Raw genomic sequence first — 14,679 nt, forward strand, 5'->3', positions numbered from 1 at the left:
TATTTCAAGCTCCATCTTTCTTTCACATTCTCCTCCCGCCTGCGTCCCCGTCTTGTTTTGTTTTCTTCTTTCATCCCATCTTCATTAGTTCATCTCCAAGAATACGTAGAATGTCTGACGAAAACTTCCTCGCCGCTTCGGCCAAGCACCCTATCGTGCCTAACCATGTCTATAACTATGGTACTGCGGGGTTCCGCATGAAGGCCGACCTTCTCGATGGCGTCTCATTCCGTGTCGGTCTCCTGTCCGGTCTGCGAAGCCGTAAGCTCAATGGCCAGGCCATTGGTGTCATGATTACTGCCAGTCACAACCCAGCTGTCGACAATGGTGTCAAGATTGTTGACCCCATGGGTGAGATGCTTGAGCAGGAGTGGGAGGCATATGCCACCAAGCTTGTCAACTCTCCTTCTGATCAGGAGCTTCTCGATAACTACAAGGCTCTGGCTACCCAGCTCAAGATCGATCTCTCTTCTCCTGGTCGAGTTGTTTACGGCCGTGATACTCGTCCCTCCGGTCATTCCCTCGTTGCTGCTCTCGCCGATGCTTTCGAGGCCACAAACACCGACTACACCGACTACAAGATCCTCACCACCCCCCAGCTTCACTACCTGACCCGTTGCGTCAACACTGAAGGCACCCCCAAGGCATACGGCAAGGTCAGCGAGCAGGGCTACTATGAAAAGATGTCTGAGGCTTTTACCCGTGCTCTACGGGGTCGAAAGCCCCAGGGCCAACTCATCGTTGACTGCGCCAACGGCGTTGGTGGTCCCAAGCTCTCCGATTTCCTCAAGGTCGTCCCCGAAGGCACCATCGACATCAAGGTTGTCAACGACGACGTCCTCCGTCCCGAGGTCCTCAACCTGGATGTAAGTTGACTTCAAATCCCCACAGCAAAGGAGCAATCACTAACTTAATTCCAGTCTGGTGCCGATTTCGTCAAGACCAAGCAGCGAGCTCCTCCTAGTCCCAAGCCTGTTCCCGGTGCCCGATGTTGTTCTCTTGACGGTGACGCCGATCGTCTGATCTACTACTGGGTCGACCCCGATACCGGTTTCTTCATGCTCGACGGCGACCGCATCTCCTCGCTTAACGCTTCTTTCATCGGCGACCTTGTTCGCTCTGCTGGCCTCCAAGATGACCTTCGTATCGGTGTTGTTCAGACTGCCTATGCCAACGGTGCCAGCACCAACTATATTGAGAAGCACCTTGGCCTTCCCGTTGTTTTCACTCCCACTGGTGTGAAGCACTTGCACCACGCTGCTTGCCAGTTCGATGTTGGCGTTTACTTCGAGGCTAACGGTCACGGTACTGTTGTCTTCTCTCAGGAGGCCATCCGCGCTTTCCGTGAGACTGAGCCCCAGTCACCTGCTCAGAAAGATGCTCTTGAGACTCTCGCTGCCGTCAGCGATCTGATCAACCAGACCGTCGGTGATGCCATTTCCGACATGCTCATGGTGGAAGTCATTCTTGCCCACAAGGGCTGGACCCTCAAGGACTGGGCTATGACCTACAACGACCTCCCCAACCGACTTGTCCGTGTCGAAGTTGGCAACAAAGACCTCTTCCAAACCACCGACGCAGAGCGTCGCCTTAGTCACCCCGTGGGTGCTCAAGACGAGATCGACCAATGCGTTAAGAAGTACACCAGTGCTCGCTCTTTTGCCCGCGCAAGTGGTACTGAGAATGCATGCCGTGTCTATGCTGAGGCTGCCACCCGCTCCGAGGCGGATGAACTTGCTAACAAGGTTGCTCAAATCGTCAAGCAGTTCGGTTCTTAGGAAAATCTCATATATCGGTCGGACTTGGGTGAACTAGACTTGGGCGAACTAGACTTGGGTGAAGGAGACTCGAGTAAACGAGACTCGCGTGAACGAGAACGAGAATGGAGTGAACTAGTCGCGAGTGGACTATTCTCGAGTGAACACGAGTCGGGTGGGCAAGACTCGAGCAGCCAAAACTGCAGCGAACAAGACTTGGATGAAGAAATCTTTGTTTTCTCAGATTAACAAAAAAAAAAAAAAAAAAAGAGCTGAATGTTAGGACACGCCCAGTACAGGACGAGCATGCGGGGAAGCAATTGTTCAAAAGAAAGGATAAAAGGAAACAAAAAGATGTTTCCAAAAGAATAGTTATGTTATTAAGCTCAGGCTCAGAGGGGCCCTCCGGGACAATGAGCGGTATGATTAGCCCAATTTAACGATGAATGAAAAGTTTCTTTACTCCAATCACTTACTCAAACTCACTTTTTGTAACAGGTATGCGAAACGAAAGCCCAACGCATATCAAAGCAAAGATCTATTGACTAGGTGAATCCGGAGTGGTCTTCTTTGTGGTATCACTCATAACGGGTCGTCAATCTACCAAACCGTCCCTCACGCTCATGTTTTCTTCTCCCTCTGGAGTTATCTAACAGTAATATTTACCCCGTGTAAGATGCAAGAAGACGCCGTCCGCCTTGTACGTTTCCCAAACTCAAGTGTCTAGCCTCCTCCCTCAAATCAATTCATACCCTCGATTTTATCTTTTTCGTGTAGTCATTACAACAGGTAGGTAGGCATGTGCTTACTGAAAAGGCCACTTAGCACATGCGGTATTCGAGAGCACCCTTGGAGGAGCGGTTGGCGTCCTGGGTCTCGAGCTCGTAGGCAATCTTGATGTCAAGATCGCGTCTGTTCTTATCATTGGGTCGGACATCAAGGTTGAGCTGGATCTCCTCGCCCTGCTGGACGGTGAGAACGTCCTCAAAGTAGAAAACGGTCTGCTTCCAGTGGGTGTACTTGGTGTGGGGGCCTGTTGAGAAGCGGATAGGCTTGTGGCAGGCGGTGAAGTCGATATCAAACCACGACACTAGGGCGTGGATGAAATCGTCGCGCTTGGCGGAGAGCTTGAAGGGCACTTGGAAAGCCAGGTCGGCGACGGTGCAGGTGTAGAGATCGAGGGTAAGGACGGGAGCGGGATCGGTGACAGCAGCCTTGACCTCAACAGTGTCGACAAGTGGCTCAGAGAGAGCAGTGGCCTTGAGAGGGGTATAGTCGAAACCGTAAACATCGTTCCAGACTAGAAATCATTAGCAACTGTGCTTCAAGGTTCAAAATTCTGCCAGAACGAATACTCACATTCGATCTTGTCCTCTTTGTAGTCGCCATCCTCAATACCGGCGAAGAAGATGGTGGCCTTGTCGGGGAAGATCAAACCATCTTTCTGGAGATAAGTGTCACGGGCATAGAGGACGGTGTCAAGCATGGACTCGTAGAGAAGGAAGTATCCCATCCATTCGGAGATGATGATGTCGACCTTGGGGAAGGGGAGCTCAACCTCCTCCATCTTGCCCTGGAGAAGAGTGATCTTGTCAGAAAGGCCGTTGATCTTGACGATCTCACGAGCCTTGAAAATGATGGTGGACATGTCGACACCAATAACATGCTTAGCACCAGCCTTGGCGGCGAACCTATAACAGCAATTGTTAATTAAAATTCGATCAATTCCGTCTGCTTTTTTGTCCAGAATGGCGCGTGTTGCGAGAGCTTGTCGTTTTGCAAACGCGGGGCATGACGAGGGGCAGTTTATTGCAGGGTCTTGTTGCGCACGTACATAGAGAGAATAGCGGTTCCGCAGCCAACATCTAGAACGACCTTGTCCTTAAAAATGTGCTTGTTTTGCATAATAGCGTTCATATACGATCGTGTTCGGACCTCATCTTTCTAAAGACATAGGAGCAACATGGTCAGCGGATAGCTCAATACAGCAGCGCAAGGGCTATAATGTAAGGAAGGGAAGCTCATACCAACATCTCCTCATGGATACCTATTGAAAAGCAAAAAATAATCAGTCAGTAAAGAGTTCTTGTAGCTTCAGTATAGAAGAGATTGGCTTCTGTTCGTACCATGGTGGTCGTAGCTGTATCGCAAAGCGCTGTTAGTATACAACGATTTCTCTTGGATTGGCTTGGGGTTTCCAAACTTACCTCTTGAAGTAGTGCTGCTCGCTGTGCTCCAAGGAGTTCATCTTCTGCTCCGCGACCTCGACGTCCATCTTATCTCCGCTCATTTTGAAAATTGTTGTGGGTTACGGGGGTTTCGAACTGGAGAGGATAGGTTGTATAATTTGAGGTTGAGTGAGGAAGAAAAGTAGAGAGGAAAAAAGATTCAGTCGCAAAACGGAGCATACAGTTTCGGCGGGCGAGATGGGGGACCACAGACGGATGCGATTTTGCTAGTTCGGGCAGAAAATAATTTATCGGCGTCACCGCCCGAATTTTTAGAGGAAGCACCTATGGACCCTGTTTTCAGTACCAGCTCGTTTTGGGTTTAGTGGCTCTAGAAAAATAGGTGGGCAGGCCAGCAGCTCTTGCCTCCCTGCTCAAGAGACATTCTCATTAGATAAGGCAGAAAATTTCCGTACACCGAGTCAAGGGAAACCATTCCATAGAGAGAAATGAGGTGCTTTTGACACTTGTTTGTTATTTATGGATCGACTAGAAATTACACTATCACCAGGCGTATTCTCTTAATTAACTACTGCATGTAGTTGATATGGGTATCCCTCGAAGTCTAATGCGAAATCGACTGCATGTAGTAGGTTTGGTGGTTAATACCGATTTCGTTCCTCGCACTGTAGGCATGGGAAAAGGCTACTTCCATAGCCCAAGCTACCGGCAGAACATAAAGCTTCATGCAAATTGGGACAGAAGGAGTACTTGTGGCATAACCAGAGATCAATGCCGTTTAACCCAACCTCTGGATCTTAAATTTATCTATCTATGGCCATATATCAAGTTCTGCCAACCGCAGAGCGTGGCCCATAACTCGAGTGAGTCTTCTTCATCACAACTGGGAATCTTCAGTCGACAATCAACCCGTTTACCAACCATCTACCATCACGGCCTGTTTTCTTTTCGCGCGGTAACCCAAAAACGCCTTGGCGCCAATACATGCATTCGAACTTGAACAAATGAATCCCCCTCAACATCACGCGTAGACACTGTTGAGCGCATTATACCAGAAGGACGCTGTTAATGCAGCCCTCGTTCTCCGGGTTGTTGGTAACTTGAGCGTAACGGCCCCAAACAACCTTTCCACCGGCGGTGACCAGGCCGAGTTCGCTGACGTTGACCTCGATAACGGTACCCTTCGTCAGAACACCGAGCTGAGTGTATAGAGGGTTCTGGGGGTTCTTCTTGACGCTGATGATGGGCAGCTGAACGGTAACACCAAGCTCGGGGTGAGTGACGTTTGCCTTCTTGTAACGGAGACCCATGGGTCTGATGAAGCGCTCGTGCTTGGGGTTGCGTCGAGTGAAGTCGGGTCCGACAAAGGTGGGCTTGGTAACCATGCGCTTCCAGGCCTTCTTCTGGATCTTCTTTCCGGTCTTGACAACCTTGAACATTTCTTCCTCGCTAATTCCGCGGACCTTGGGCAATGGGACAGCAAACTTGGCAGCCTTCTCAGCTCGCTTGTTCTTGATGGCGCTGCTGAGGGCCTTGGCAGTTGAAGGGTTTGTACGGTCCAAAAGGTAGGAGGGCATGGGTGTCGTAGGCTCCTTCTCGTCGGCGGTCTTGACATTGCGCTCCTCGTGCGCCTTGATCTGCTTCTTCATCTGAATCTTCTCCTTGTGTCGCTTCTGCTGGTGGAGCTTGGCTCGGAGACCACGCAGGTTCTGAGCATCCTGCGAGGCCTTGTGACCCTCACGGGCGGTACGCTTGCGAACTCTTTCCTCATGATCAAGACGTCGACCATGAAGCTTGCGCCATCTTTCCATATACTCGTTCTGAGGCTGTAGAGGAATTAGCGATTAATTTCAATTGTACAACTTTTGATACATACCATGTTGTCGGTATAGCCCAGGTAGGGACTTGATTATATCTGATTGAAGTGATGCTGAAATTTCCCTAGCGATAAAAAAAAAGTGGCGGTTTATCGAAGGCGGCACTGGTACCAAACTAAGTTGGTCGGTACTCGGTGCTATGCTTTTCCGGGTCGACCCATGAACGGGCACCTTGAACTTTTTTGAGATACAATTCAATACTTCGAGTACGACAGCTCAATTCCCCGTCCAATTGACCAGCGAAAGTGCTCAAGCCTGAAAGGCACTGCTATCTAAAATGAGCAGGGCACTTTTCCGCTCCATGCTGGAGCTTCGAGCTCCCAGCGCCCGATTCTCGGCCCCCTCATCTCTACTGCCGATTCGAACTCGCGCGTTCAACACCACAGCGCCCATCATCGAGCAAACGTTCCCTGAGCGTCACCCCAAGAATGCGACCAATCCTACAGCCAATCAGCCCCGACCTCTGGCTCTCAAAGTGAGCCATCCTAACCCACCTCCAAAGCCCATGGACGACTCTGTCAAGACCCTTCTACCATTCCTGGCCGCTCAACCGGATCATTATATCACCGTTCATGTCCACGGGTTCCCATACCTTGTCCGGGAGGGTGATCAGGTCCGTCTGCCTTTTCGCATGCCCGGTGTTCAACCTGGCGATGTCCTACGGCTCAACCGGGCCAGTGTCCTCGGTAGCAGAGATTACACCATGAAAGGCGCTCCCCATATCGATGAGCGGGTTTTTGAGTGCCGGGCTACGGTTATTGGAACAGAATCTGAGCCTCTACGCATCAAGATCAAGAAGAAGAGGAGGCAGCGAAGGATGAGGCAGGCCAAGAGCAAGCACCGATACACAATTCTACGCATCTCGGAGCTAAACATCAACAACGCGGAGGATATCGAATAAACATGAGAATGAGGAATGAAAGTTTCAACGTTGTTGTACATGTAAAAACAAAACAGGAAACACCACGAAACGATGTACCATTACCAGCTCAGAGCTGGCTGTACAATAATACAGCAAATTTTGTAAAGACCATGAAAAGTTTCAATCTTGAAGACGCTGAAAAATGTTCTATTCATGAACCTGCTCGGTCGTGTAGTTTAAGCCATAAGCGCCATTGGCTATCGAAAGCCGTTCCATATTACCTATGATAAAAACCCCTATGCCTGAAACAAATAAAAAAGTAGGTATTTGGTTATACAACGAAAGACAACAAGAATAATACTCCTCAACACCCAGCTATAAAATGTTCTCTTTCTAATCCGTTCAAGTTGATCATAAAACATTCATCCAGGAAGCAATTGCGCCTCGGCAACTCCAACATTATACATAATTGGCTGATCACATCCTACCGGCCATGGCTTTCTTAACACTGGTCCAGTAAGCTTGTGGCCAAACACTGAGGCTTTCAGCCTCGGTAGGCATCCGCTCACGACACCTTGTTACCACACTCTGGATGATTCTACCAAGCAGTTCCTCATCAATAGGAAGAGCCTTGTCGGTAAGCTCAGCAGGGTACAAGAAGGGGTCGGACTCGTGCAGGAGTTCCTCGCAGTTCGGGCGCATATGGTGGTCGCGGTGAAGGCAGCGTCTCATGGTGCGGATGAGAGAAGGAGGAACTGACATACCACCCATGCCGCGAGAGGGGAACTCGATCTCATGGTCCCAGTTGATAATGGCTTGGCATCTTGACATCTGGTTGGCAATGTGGCCAAACGGTGGCAGACCATAAACCATCTGATACAGAATACAGCCCAGAGACCAGATGTCGCTGGGTTTGCCAAGCTTCATGAGTTTGGGCCGGCCAGGCGCACGGCCTCCTCGGGGGTTGTTGGAGTCCATAAGAGATTCTGGAGACATATAGTTTGGGGTTCCGACTTGGGTCTCACGGTGAACGTTGACAGTCTCGTCTGTTTGAATGGCATTGGCGATGCCAAAGTCGATAAGCTTGAGTTGGCCTTTGACAAGAACAAAGTTGGCGGGCTTAAGATCAGAGTGGACAATATCGCACTGATGAACAGCCTGCAAACACTCAAGCATTTCCTTCCAGTAGAATCGCACGAAAACTGGATCGAATTTCGCAGCTTCAGGATTATATCGCTTCCTCAAAAAGGTATTGAAATCCAGCTCTCCAATCTCCATAAGCTATTCGAAAGTCAGCAAATAGTTCATAATTTTTACTCATTTCAACTTACTAAAGTCAGAACCTGCTTCTCAGTGTTCATCTCGCAGTCAAACAGTTTGATAACTCTTTCTACTTCACCTAGTTTCTTCAACAGGTCAATTTCACCAAGATATCCCTTGATGGTCGAGTCATCTGCATTCTCCAGAGAAACACGCTTAAGGGCAAACATCTTTCCGTTTTCGGCGGCAACGCGGTAAACCTTTCCACTACCACCTCGGCCAAGACAATCAAGACGGGTGTAGGCAACGCCATTTACTCGCAGAATGTTCCTTCGCTGCTTTGCTTGAGTAGTCGTAGCAGCACCGGCAGTGGCAGTGGCAGCCTCAAGAACAGACATCTTTGGAGGTGGAGGAGGAGCGTGACGCAGGGGAGTGTTTCGGGCCATCGAGGCCAGCGGTTTCCTGTCTGGCGAAGTTGCTCTCACGGGAGCCGGATCGGCGCTCATGGGTCGTTTCGGTATCTTGTCCAGAAGCGCATCCATAGAAGGCTTGTTTCTCTTGAGGCTTGGCTGAATATCATTCTCTTGATCGCGGCCAGAAGGTAAGTCTGGTCTATGAGCAGGAAGCCTATAATGGATCTCCTCGTCGTGTCCAGGCTTAGCTTCTGGCTCTGGGACCTGCACTTCTGGTGTGGATTCCCTTGGTGATGTTTCCCTCGAATATTGTCTGGCAGCACCGAGTCGTAAATCAATGTTGGAAGCATTGCGACGGTGGATTGCTCTAGCGGCGGCTTGTCCACTAACTGGGCTTCCCGAGTTGAAATCCCGGATGCCATCACCATAATATGAAGTGGCATGTTGGTCTTCGGCAGGCTGACCATCAGTTTCCTGGCTGGACAAGATCATGTCTCCGTCTCCGTTTCCTTCACCCTCCTCCTCGCTCTGTCTTCGGCGACCGCGCCGGGCGGGACCGCTCAAGAAGCTGCCCGCAACCTTGCTAACGCGCCTGACGCGCATTGAACTTTGCAGGTTTCCGTTATCTTCGGGTCTTGTCCTTGTGCTTGTCGAAGGGTACCTGGAGACGCTGCCGTGGTGAAAGGGAGGAGGATTTCTTGCAACCGTCGCAGGCTCCTCGGGCTGATCGTTATCCTCAATTGTAGATCTGTCCACGACAGATCGATCTGCGGATCTCCCTGAAGAAGGGCCAGTGGAGCCAAGCCGACTCCTGTTACTAGGAGAACCAGCATTGATTCGCACAACGCGTCCACCCTGCGCCGGGGTATTCACATCCAATTGAGAATCATGTTTGGAATCTTTAGAGTCCTGCCTGGAATCATAGCGCTCGTCGGAAGACATATCGCGGCTCTCGGGGCGGCTTTGAGGTCGGGACCGTTGGGTTGAGCGAGACGTAGAAGTCGAGCGTCGCTTGGTGGGCTTTAATTGATTTAGACTTTGAGGCGTGTTGCTTAATCTAACAACTCGTTTTCTAACAGGGCTAATCTCTCGACTTTGTACTTGTGCCGGGCTCGTTGGTCTTGAAGACCTTGTGTCGTGGGGCTGTACGCTTCCGGACCTTCGTTGTCGGCGGGTCTCACTGGTTGAAGATGTCGACGCGTTCAGGGCGCTCGTGCGCCGTCGCGTTCGGGGAGGTGAAACCGGACGCTCTGTGGGTGCGGGATCACCATCATTGAGAAGCGCCTTGGTGAGAGCACTGAGCTTCATAGGTACTGGGATCTCGTCCTCGGAGCTATCATCATGGAATTGCTGTGGTTTGGGGTGATAGCCATTGGGGAGGGGTTGGTTCGAAGGAGCAGAAAAGCTCTCGTTGTGATTCGCAACTGGACGCGAAGGTAGTCTTCTAAGGGCTTGTCTTTGTGATGTTCTTCGCACAAGGCCATTGCCTATGGGTGTGGGCGAGGCTGTCGCCATATTAATGTTGTTTTGCAAAGGTGCAGTAGAGCGTGTCCGGGCCGTGTAAGAAGTCGAACCGGTCAAGGCTTGGTGATGGTGAGTCTGGTGAAGAGTTAAGGTATTTGCTACAATTCGATTATTATTGCCATTGCCCGGCTTGCAAGACAAGTTTCCAAAACTTGAGACTATCGCGTATGGGACAGGGAAGAGAGATATGGGAGACGAGGCGTGTTGTCCCACGAGAAAATGCGGTCCAATCAGCGAGCTGCTGGTTGCCTAGCAACGACACTCGGCTCAATCTTAGCGGCCAAGTGTAGGGTTGCAATGTCATGCATCATAACTTGGTTAACAAACAAATGGTTTAGTTGATTACTGGTGGTGTGTCATTATGCTGCTGATGGTGACACTGGTAAGGTTGTATTTAAACCTCACAACCGGTAGACAAGGCAATTAGGTTGGTTTTATAAACGGCTTTTCGGTTACCATGCATGACAACTGGCGGATCCATAGTCTAACCACCCGAATTTAATGTATGCTCCATCTGCATATGCATGTAAACTATCATGTCCAACACAGCACAGAAAATGATGCGAGAAGAAGGTAAAGGATAACAATAAGCTGATGCTTTCTCCAACAGCATTATGTTGAAATCTGGAACTAATTTCTCTGGAGTCCTATGTTCTGTGAATTGTGTAATTCAAGTCGTTGTCTAGGTAGGTCTACCTTGACACTTGGAATGTCAGCCATAAAGTGAGACTGTAATGTAGATGAGTATTCAGCATCCTTCACTCATATTGGTCCTTTATCTAGGTAGCTTCTGCTGTTTTCTGATCAAATCATCTAAACAGCCCTGTAATATATATCCTTTATAATGGCATTACACAACTCACAGGGGTTGTAAGCTGTCTTCCCCACAAAAGGTTAACTGCAGGTATTTGACCAATCATGAAATTGAACCGCCAACGTTACGTCGGGTTGCTAGTGAGCCACATCGTCAAATGGTCCCCTCTCCTCTCTCATGCAGTTTCGCTTCCAATTATTTCAACTTCTTTCTTTTCGTCGCAAATAGGTCGATGCACTCGCGATGGCAACTCAAAGGGGGCGGCCATGGGCGCGGATTGTATCCTTGACCGTCCTCGTTCTCGTTTTTGCGATTACCGTTGATGCTTCGACTGGCGACAGGTTGCCAGAATTCAAGGACTGTCTCAAGGTGAGGGTAACCACATCGCAAAGTGACCAGAGACTAATTTAACACCACAGATCTGCAATGCCGAAAACTGTGCCCCAGGCAAACCGCAAACTCCGATCCGTACGTATCTTTGATTTCTACCATTAGTGTACTCCAGCTAATGTGTCTTTCCTTCAACAGCTGTTCTACATCGTCTCCTATTATGGAACTGCGCCAGCGAATGTGACTATGCCTGCCAGCATATAGTGACAGGTCAACGAATGGCCACAGGTCTCTCAGTCGAACAATTCTACGGGAAATGGCCGTTCTACCGTTTCCTCGGCATGCAGGAACCCTTTAGTGTCCTCTTTTCGCTGGGCAATCTCTGGGCGCACTGGCATGGATTGAAAATAATGGACCAAGCCAGGATACCAAAGTCATACTCTATGCGGATATTCTATGATTGGCTGGCCTATATTGGAATAGCTTCTTGGACATTCAGCTCTATATTCCATACCCGCGACTTCCACGTCACTGAAGAGCTGGACTATTTCGCTGCTGGCGCCAGTGTACTATATGGACTATACTATACGGTGGTGAGGGTCTTCAGGCTCGATAAGCGCACACCCCGAAGACGAACCACACTCCGAGTCTGGTCGCTCCTTTGCGCCTCCCTCTTCCTTGGCCATGTCGCCTATCTGAAGTTCATTCGATGGGATTATACTTACAACATGGCTGCGAATGTGGCGGCTGGTATTGTGCAGCACGTGCTCTGGACATGGTTCAGTTTCAACAGATACAGAGAATCCAGGCGTATATGGGCAGCCTGGCCTGGTTTTGTGGTCGCTTGGATCATCTTTGCCATGAGCATGGAACTTTTTGACTTTCCGCCTTGGCTGGGTTGCGTTGACGCCCATAGTCTATGGCATCTTATGACCATCGGGCCTACCATCCTATGGTACAAGTGAGTTATATCGTGTGACGGTTCTTTCTGATCACATTGCTAACAATGAGTAGTTTCCTTGTTAAAGATGCTCAGGACGATATAGCTCGCGGTCAGCGACTTAAGCTTTAGTAAGGAATAGACTCATGCTAGCAAAGAAATACCATCTTATAGAACTAATTAAACGGTGTTGATGTTTTGGCGTAATTCGTTCTGAATATAAACGTGCGATAGAGATATATCGTAATTAATCTGTACCTAGGTACCTACCTGGTATCTGAACTGGCAACGTCAAACAAGAACCCCACTTTCTTTCTTTTAATTGAAAACCAATTCAATCCTTGATCGAGATTACCTACTTCCCATCTATTTAAATACATTTCTTCTAACACCCAGCATCTAAAATCAAGCCCAATATATATATTTCCCTCACCTTTTATCGTTTCATTACAAGCATAATCGATTATACTCGTGTTCATTATCTCCATGAAACTCATGTGCTAAGAAGATCACGCACCGACAGTCCCCGACCCTTGGAATCGCGACGATCATTATTCAGCATCAACAATGCAGCCATAGCCTCTTGATCCAGTTCGCTTTGAGGATTGAGTGCTGGGCTTGTCAAGGCCGACCCTGGCGCTGAGGCATCGCTCCTGGCGTAGTGTGGTGCTCCGTATATTTGGGGGCCGAAGGCGGGTGATGTCCCAGCAGAAACACTATAGCTATATCGACGATGGTCGGTTGATGCTGAAGAGTAGGACTGTGCTCTATGGCGAGAGTCTTGCGGAGGAAGCGCAGGTGATGCAGACGGATGACGGGCATTTTGATCCGGCATGGCATTCAGAGCAGGCGATGCGACATCGGAATCCTCCATCTCGATATCATCATCGCCAGCTGGGTCGCCTTGGAAGGTCGGGTGGAATTCACGAATGGACGGTAACCGCTCTCGACCCGTAGGCGTCTGACGCCCGGATTCTGTCTGGCCGTTGTCATCCTCCTGCTGTGCTTTTAGCTTGGAGACACAATCCTCCAAGTACCGGATATATTCGATCGAAGCCTGGATAGGAAATGAGTCAGTCACCGACTTTCGATCTTTAAAGCACAGTTTGGACAGAGACATACCTGAAGAATGGAGAGTTTGTGCATATCCCCTGTACAAGCTGGAATCATGCCCTTGAGTACGGCAAATTCCTCATTCATTTTGCTCCGCCTTCGACGTTCGATTAAACTGTGTGCAGTTTTCCTGGCAATCTTTCTTCCTGCTGCACTTGTAGCACTAGGTTGCTTCTTTTTCGTCTTATCATCTGTAGCCGCATCTCCTAGAGGTGCTGCTGCGACCTTTGAGTTGGCAGCCGTGGCCGTGGCTTTCGCAGCCGTACTGCTCTTACCAGTTGACTTTGACTTCTCCTTATTGGTGTTGTCGCTGCTTCCCTCCTGTCGAGGTTTCATCTGGATTATCTTCCTGGATCGAGTTGGTGGAGGTGGCAGGGCGAACGAGCTATCCTTTGCATCCCTGGCAGCTGATGAGCGACATCGAGCCTTTACGGCCTCGGCTGGTTGCATTGGGTATGTTGTTCCCGGTGAAGTAGTGCCGACCTGGTGCGACTTTGTATCTGTCGGTGAAACCTGAGATGACATGGTGGGTGATATACGAGAAGCGTCATAGATCGCTGGAGGCGGTAGCTCGAACGAGAGCTGGAAAGAAGCAAGCTGTTGGGTTCCGTCTTTTCCTTTAATGTCGGATGAAGAGCCTGGAGTGAGTGGAAGACCTGGCCGGGGCATCTTTGCAATGTTGAGTACTCTGGGTCTGGTAGCAATTCTGCGTACCAGAGCGTTGGATCAAATGCGATGGTTGGTGCTAATTCCAAGGGGAAAGGTCATATAAGAATAGTATGAGGGGTGACAGTCCCAGCTTTCGGCAAGTTATAGTGAACCAGAGTAAGAACAGCGATGAGCTGGTGTTACGTTTGGCCAAACTGTTTTGTTCAGACCACAGGAGAAAGAGATACAGCAATGACCGTTTTCTAGGAGAGGATAATATGGACTGCGGGCGAAGATGAGCAAGTTCCAGTCTCGTTTTAGAGTCAAGACATGGACATGGGGCAAAAGATATTAAATTGGTCAACTCAGAACAATCTACCAGACGTCCTTCAATGCTGGATAGACGGGGGCCTTTGCCTGCAGAGGCGGACACGCAACGCTACCACGCCTCCCAGTTCAAAGGGTTTCATGTCTGAGCCCGCTGTTTCCCTCCAATCCAGCTCGAAGAAGTGCAAACTACATCTCAAGCTTTGTCCGACTTGAACCTAGAACGACCGGGTTAAAAGGAACTGAGTTCATGGACCAAGCATCATCGAGGAAATGGTCGCGTGCTCTATTTGGCGGTTAGCGAATCAGCGTGGGGGATTGACAAACGTGGTCAGAGTAGGCTTTTCGGTGGGCAGGGGTCCAGTCTCAGAAGTACAGAAAAGAGGCTTAGATTGGCGTCCATGCTGGATGAAGAAAGACGGGAAGTTACTCGAGCTTCGTACAGGAGGGCACGAGGGGCTATAGCGTGGTACATTGGTAGCCATTGGCTCGAGATAAAAAGGATGAGGTGCCATGATGAACCATGCTACCATGATGAAGGTGTAAGTCAAGACTAAAAAGTAAGTGAAATGCAGTTTCCAACATACGCATATGTTATCATCAGCGACAAATGCAAAGCTGATGG

General features: G+C 49.5%; 7 protein-coding genes across 7 annotated transcripts; 3 read left to right on the top strand and 4 right to left on the bottom strand.

The window, feature by feature from the left end:
- Nucleotides 1-110: 110 nt before the first annotated feature.
- Nucleotides 111-1,778, top strand: FPOAC1_001219 (uncharacterized protein; the record flags this gene model as incomplete). Its single annotated transcript, XM_044845824.1, has 2 exons — nt 111-866; nt 921-1,778. The coding sequence occupies 2 exons, from the start codon at nt 111-113 to the stop codon at nt 1,776-1,778; spliced, it is 1,614 nt and encodes a 537-aa protein (XP_044711740.1).
- Nucleotides 1,779-2,578: 800 nt separating this feature from the next.
- Nucleotides 2,579-4,047, bottom strand: RMT1_1 (type I protein arginine N-methyltransferase Rmt1; the record flags this gene model as incomplete). Its single annotated transcript, XM_044845825.1, has 6 exons — nt 2,579-3,057; nt 3,117-3,448; nt 3,592-3,701; nt 3,785-3,804; nt 3,884-3,897; nt 3,965-4,047. The coding sequence occupies 6 exons, from the start codon at nt 4,045-4,047 to the stop codon at nt 2,579-2,581; spliced, it is 1,038 nt and encodes a 345-aa protein (XP_044711741.1).
- A 945-nt stretch (nt 4,048-4,992) lies between these two features.
- Nucleotides 4,993-5,825, bottom strand: NSA2 (Ribosome biogenesis protein; the record flags this gene model as incomplete). The annotated part of the gene is made up of 2 exons (XM_044845826.1): nt 4,993-5,772; nt 5,823-5,825. The coding sequence occupies 2 exons, from the start codon at nt 5,823-5,825 to the stop codon at nt 4,993-4,995; spliced, it is 783 nt and encodes a 260-aa protein (XP_044711742.1).
- A 275-nt stretch (nt 5,826-6,100) lies between these two features.
- FPOAC1_001222 (uncharacterized protein) lies at nt 6,101-6,724 on the top strand (the record flags this gene model as incomplete). Its single annotated transcript, XM_044845827.1, has 1 exon — nt 6,101-6,724. The coding sequence occupies one exon, from the start codon at nt 6,101-6,103 to the stop codon at nt 6,722-6,724; it is 624 nt and encodes a 207-aa protein (XP_044711743.1).
- Nucleotides 6,725-7,162: 438 nt separating this feature from the next.
- Nucleotides 7,163-9,873, bottom strand: FPOAC1_001223 (uncharacterized protein; the record flags this gene model as incomplete). The annotated part of the gene is made up of 2 exons (XM_044845828.1): nt 7,163-7,966; nt 8,017-9,873. The coding sequence occupies 2 exons, from the start codon at nt 9,871-9,873 to the stop codon at nt 7,163-7,165; spliced, it is 2,661 nt and encodes an 886-aa protein (XP_044711744.1).
- Nucleotides 9,874-10,939: 1,066 nt separating this feature from the next.
- On the top strand, nt 10,940-12,098 carry FPOAC1_001224 (uncharacterized protein; the record flags this gene model as incomplete). The annotated part of the gene is made up of 4 exons (XM_044845829.1): nt 10,940-11,065; nt 11,116-11,164; nt 11,225-11,987; nt 12,041-12,098. The coding sequence occupies 4 exons, from the start codon at nt 10,940-10,942 to the stop codon at nt 12,096-12,098; spliced, it is 996 nt and encodes a 331-aa protein (XP_044711745.1).
- Nucleotides 12,099-12,459: 361 nt separating this feature from the next.
- FPOAC1_001225 (uncharacterized protein) lies at nt 12,460-13,748 on the bottom strand (the record flags this gene model as incomplete). Its single annotated transcript, XM_044845830.1, has 2 exons — nt 12,460-13,023; nt 13,089-13,748. The coding sequence occupies 2 exons, from the start codon at nt 13,746-13,748 to the stop codon at nt 12,460-12,462; spliced, it is 1,224 nt and encodes a 407-aa protein (XP_044711746.1).
- Nucleotides 13,749-14,679: the final 931 nt, after the last annotated feature.

Source organism: Fusarium poae, chromosome 1 (genome assembly GCF_019609905.1).
Source record: "Fusarium poae strain DAOMC 252244 chromosome 1, whole genome shotgun sequence".
NCBI classification, from domain to species: Eukaryota; Fungi; Ascomycota; class Sordariomycetes; order Hypocreales; family Nectriaceae; genus Fusarium; species Fusarium poae.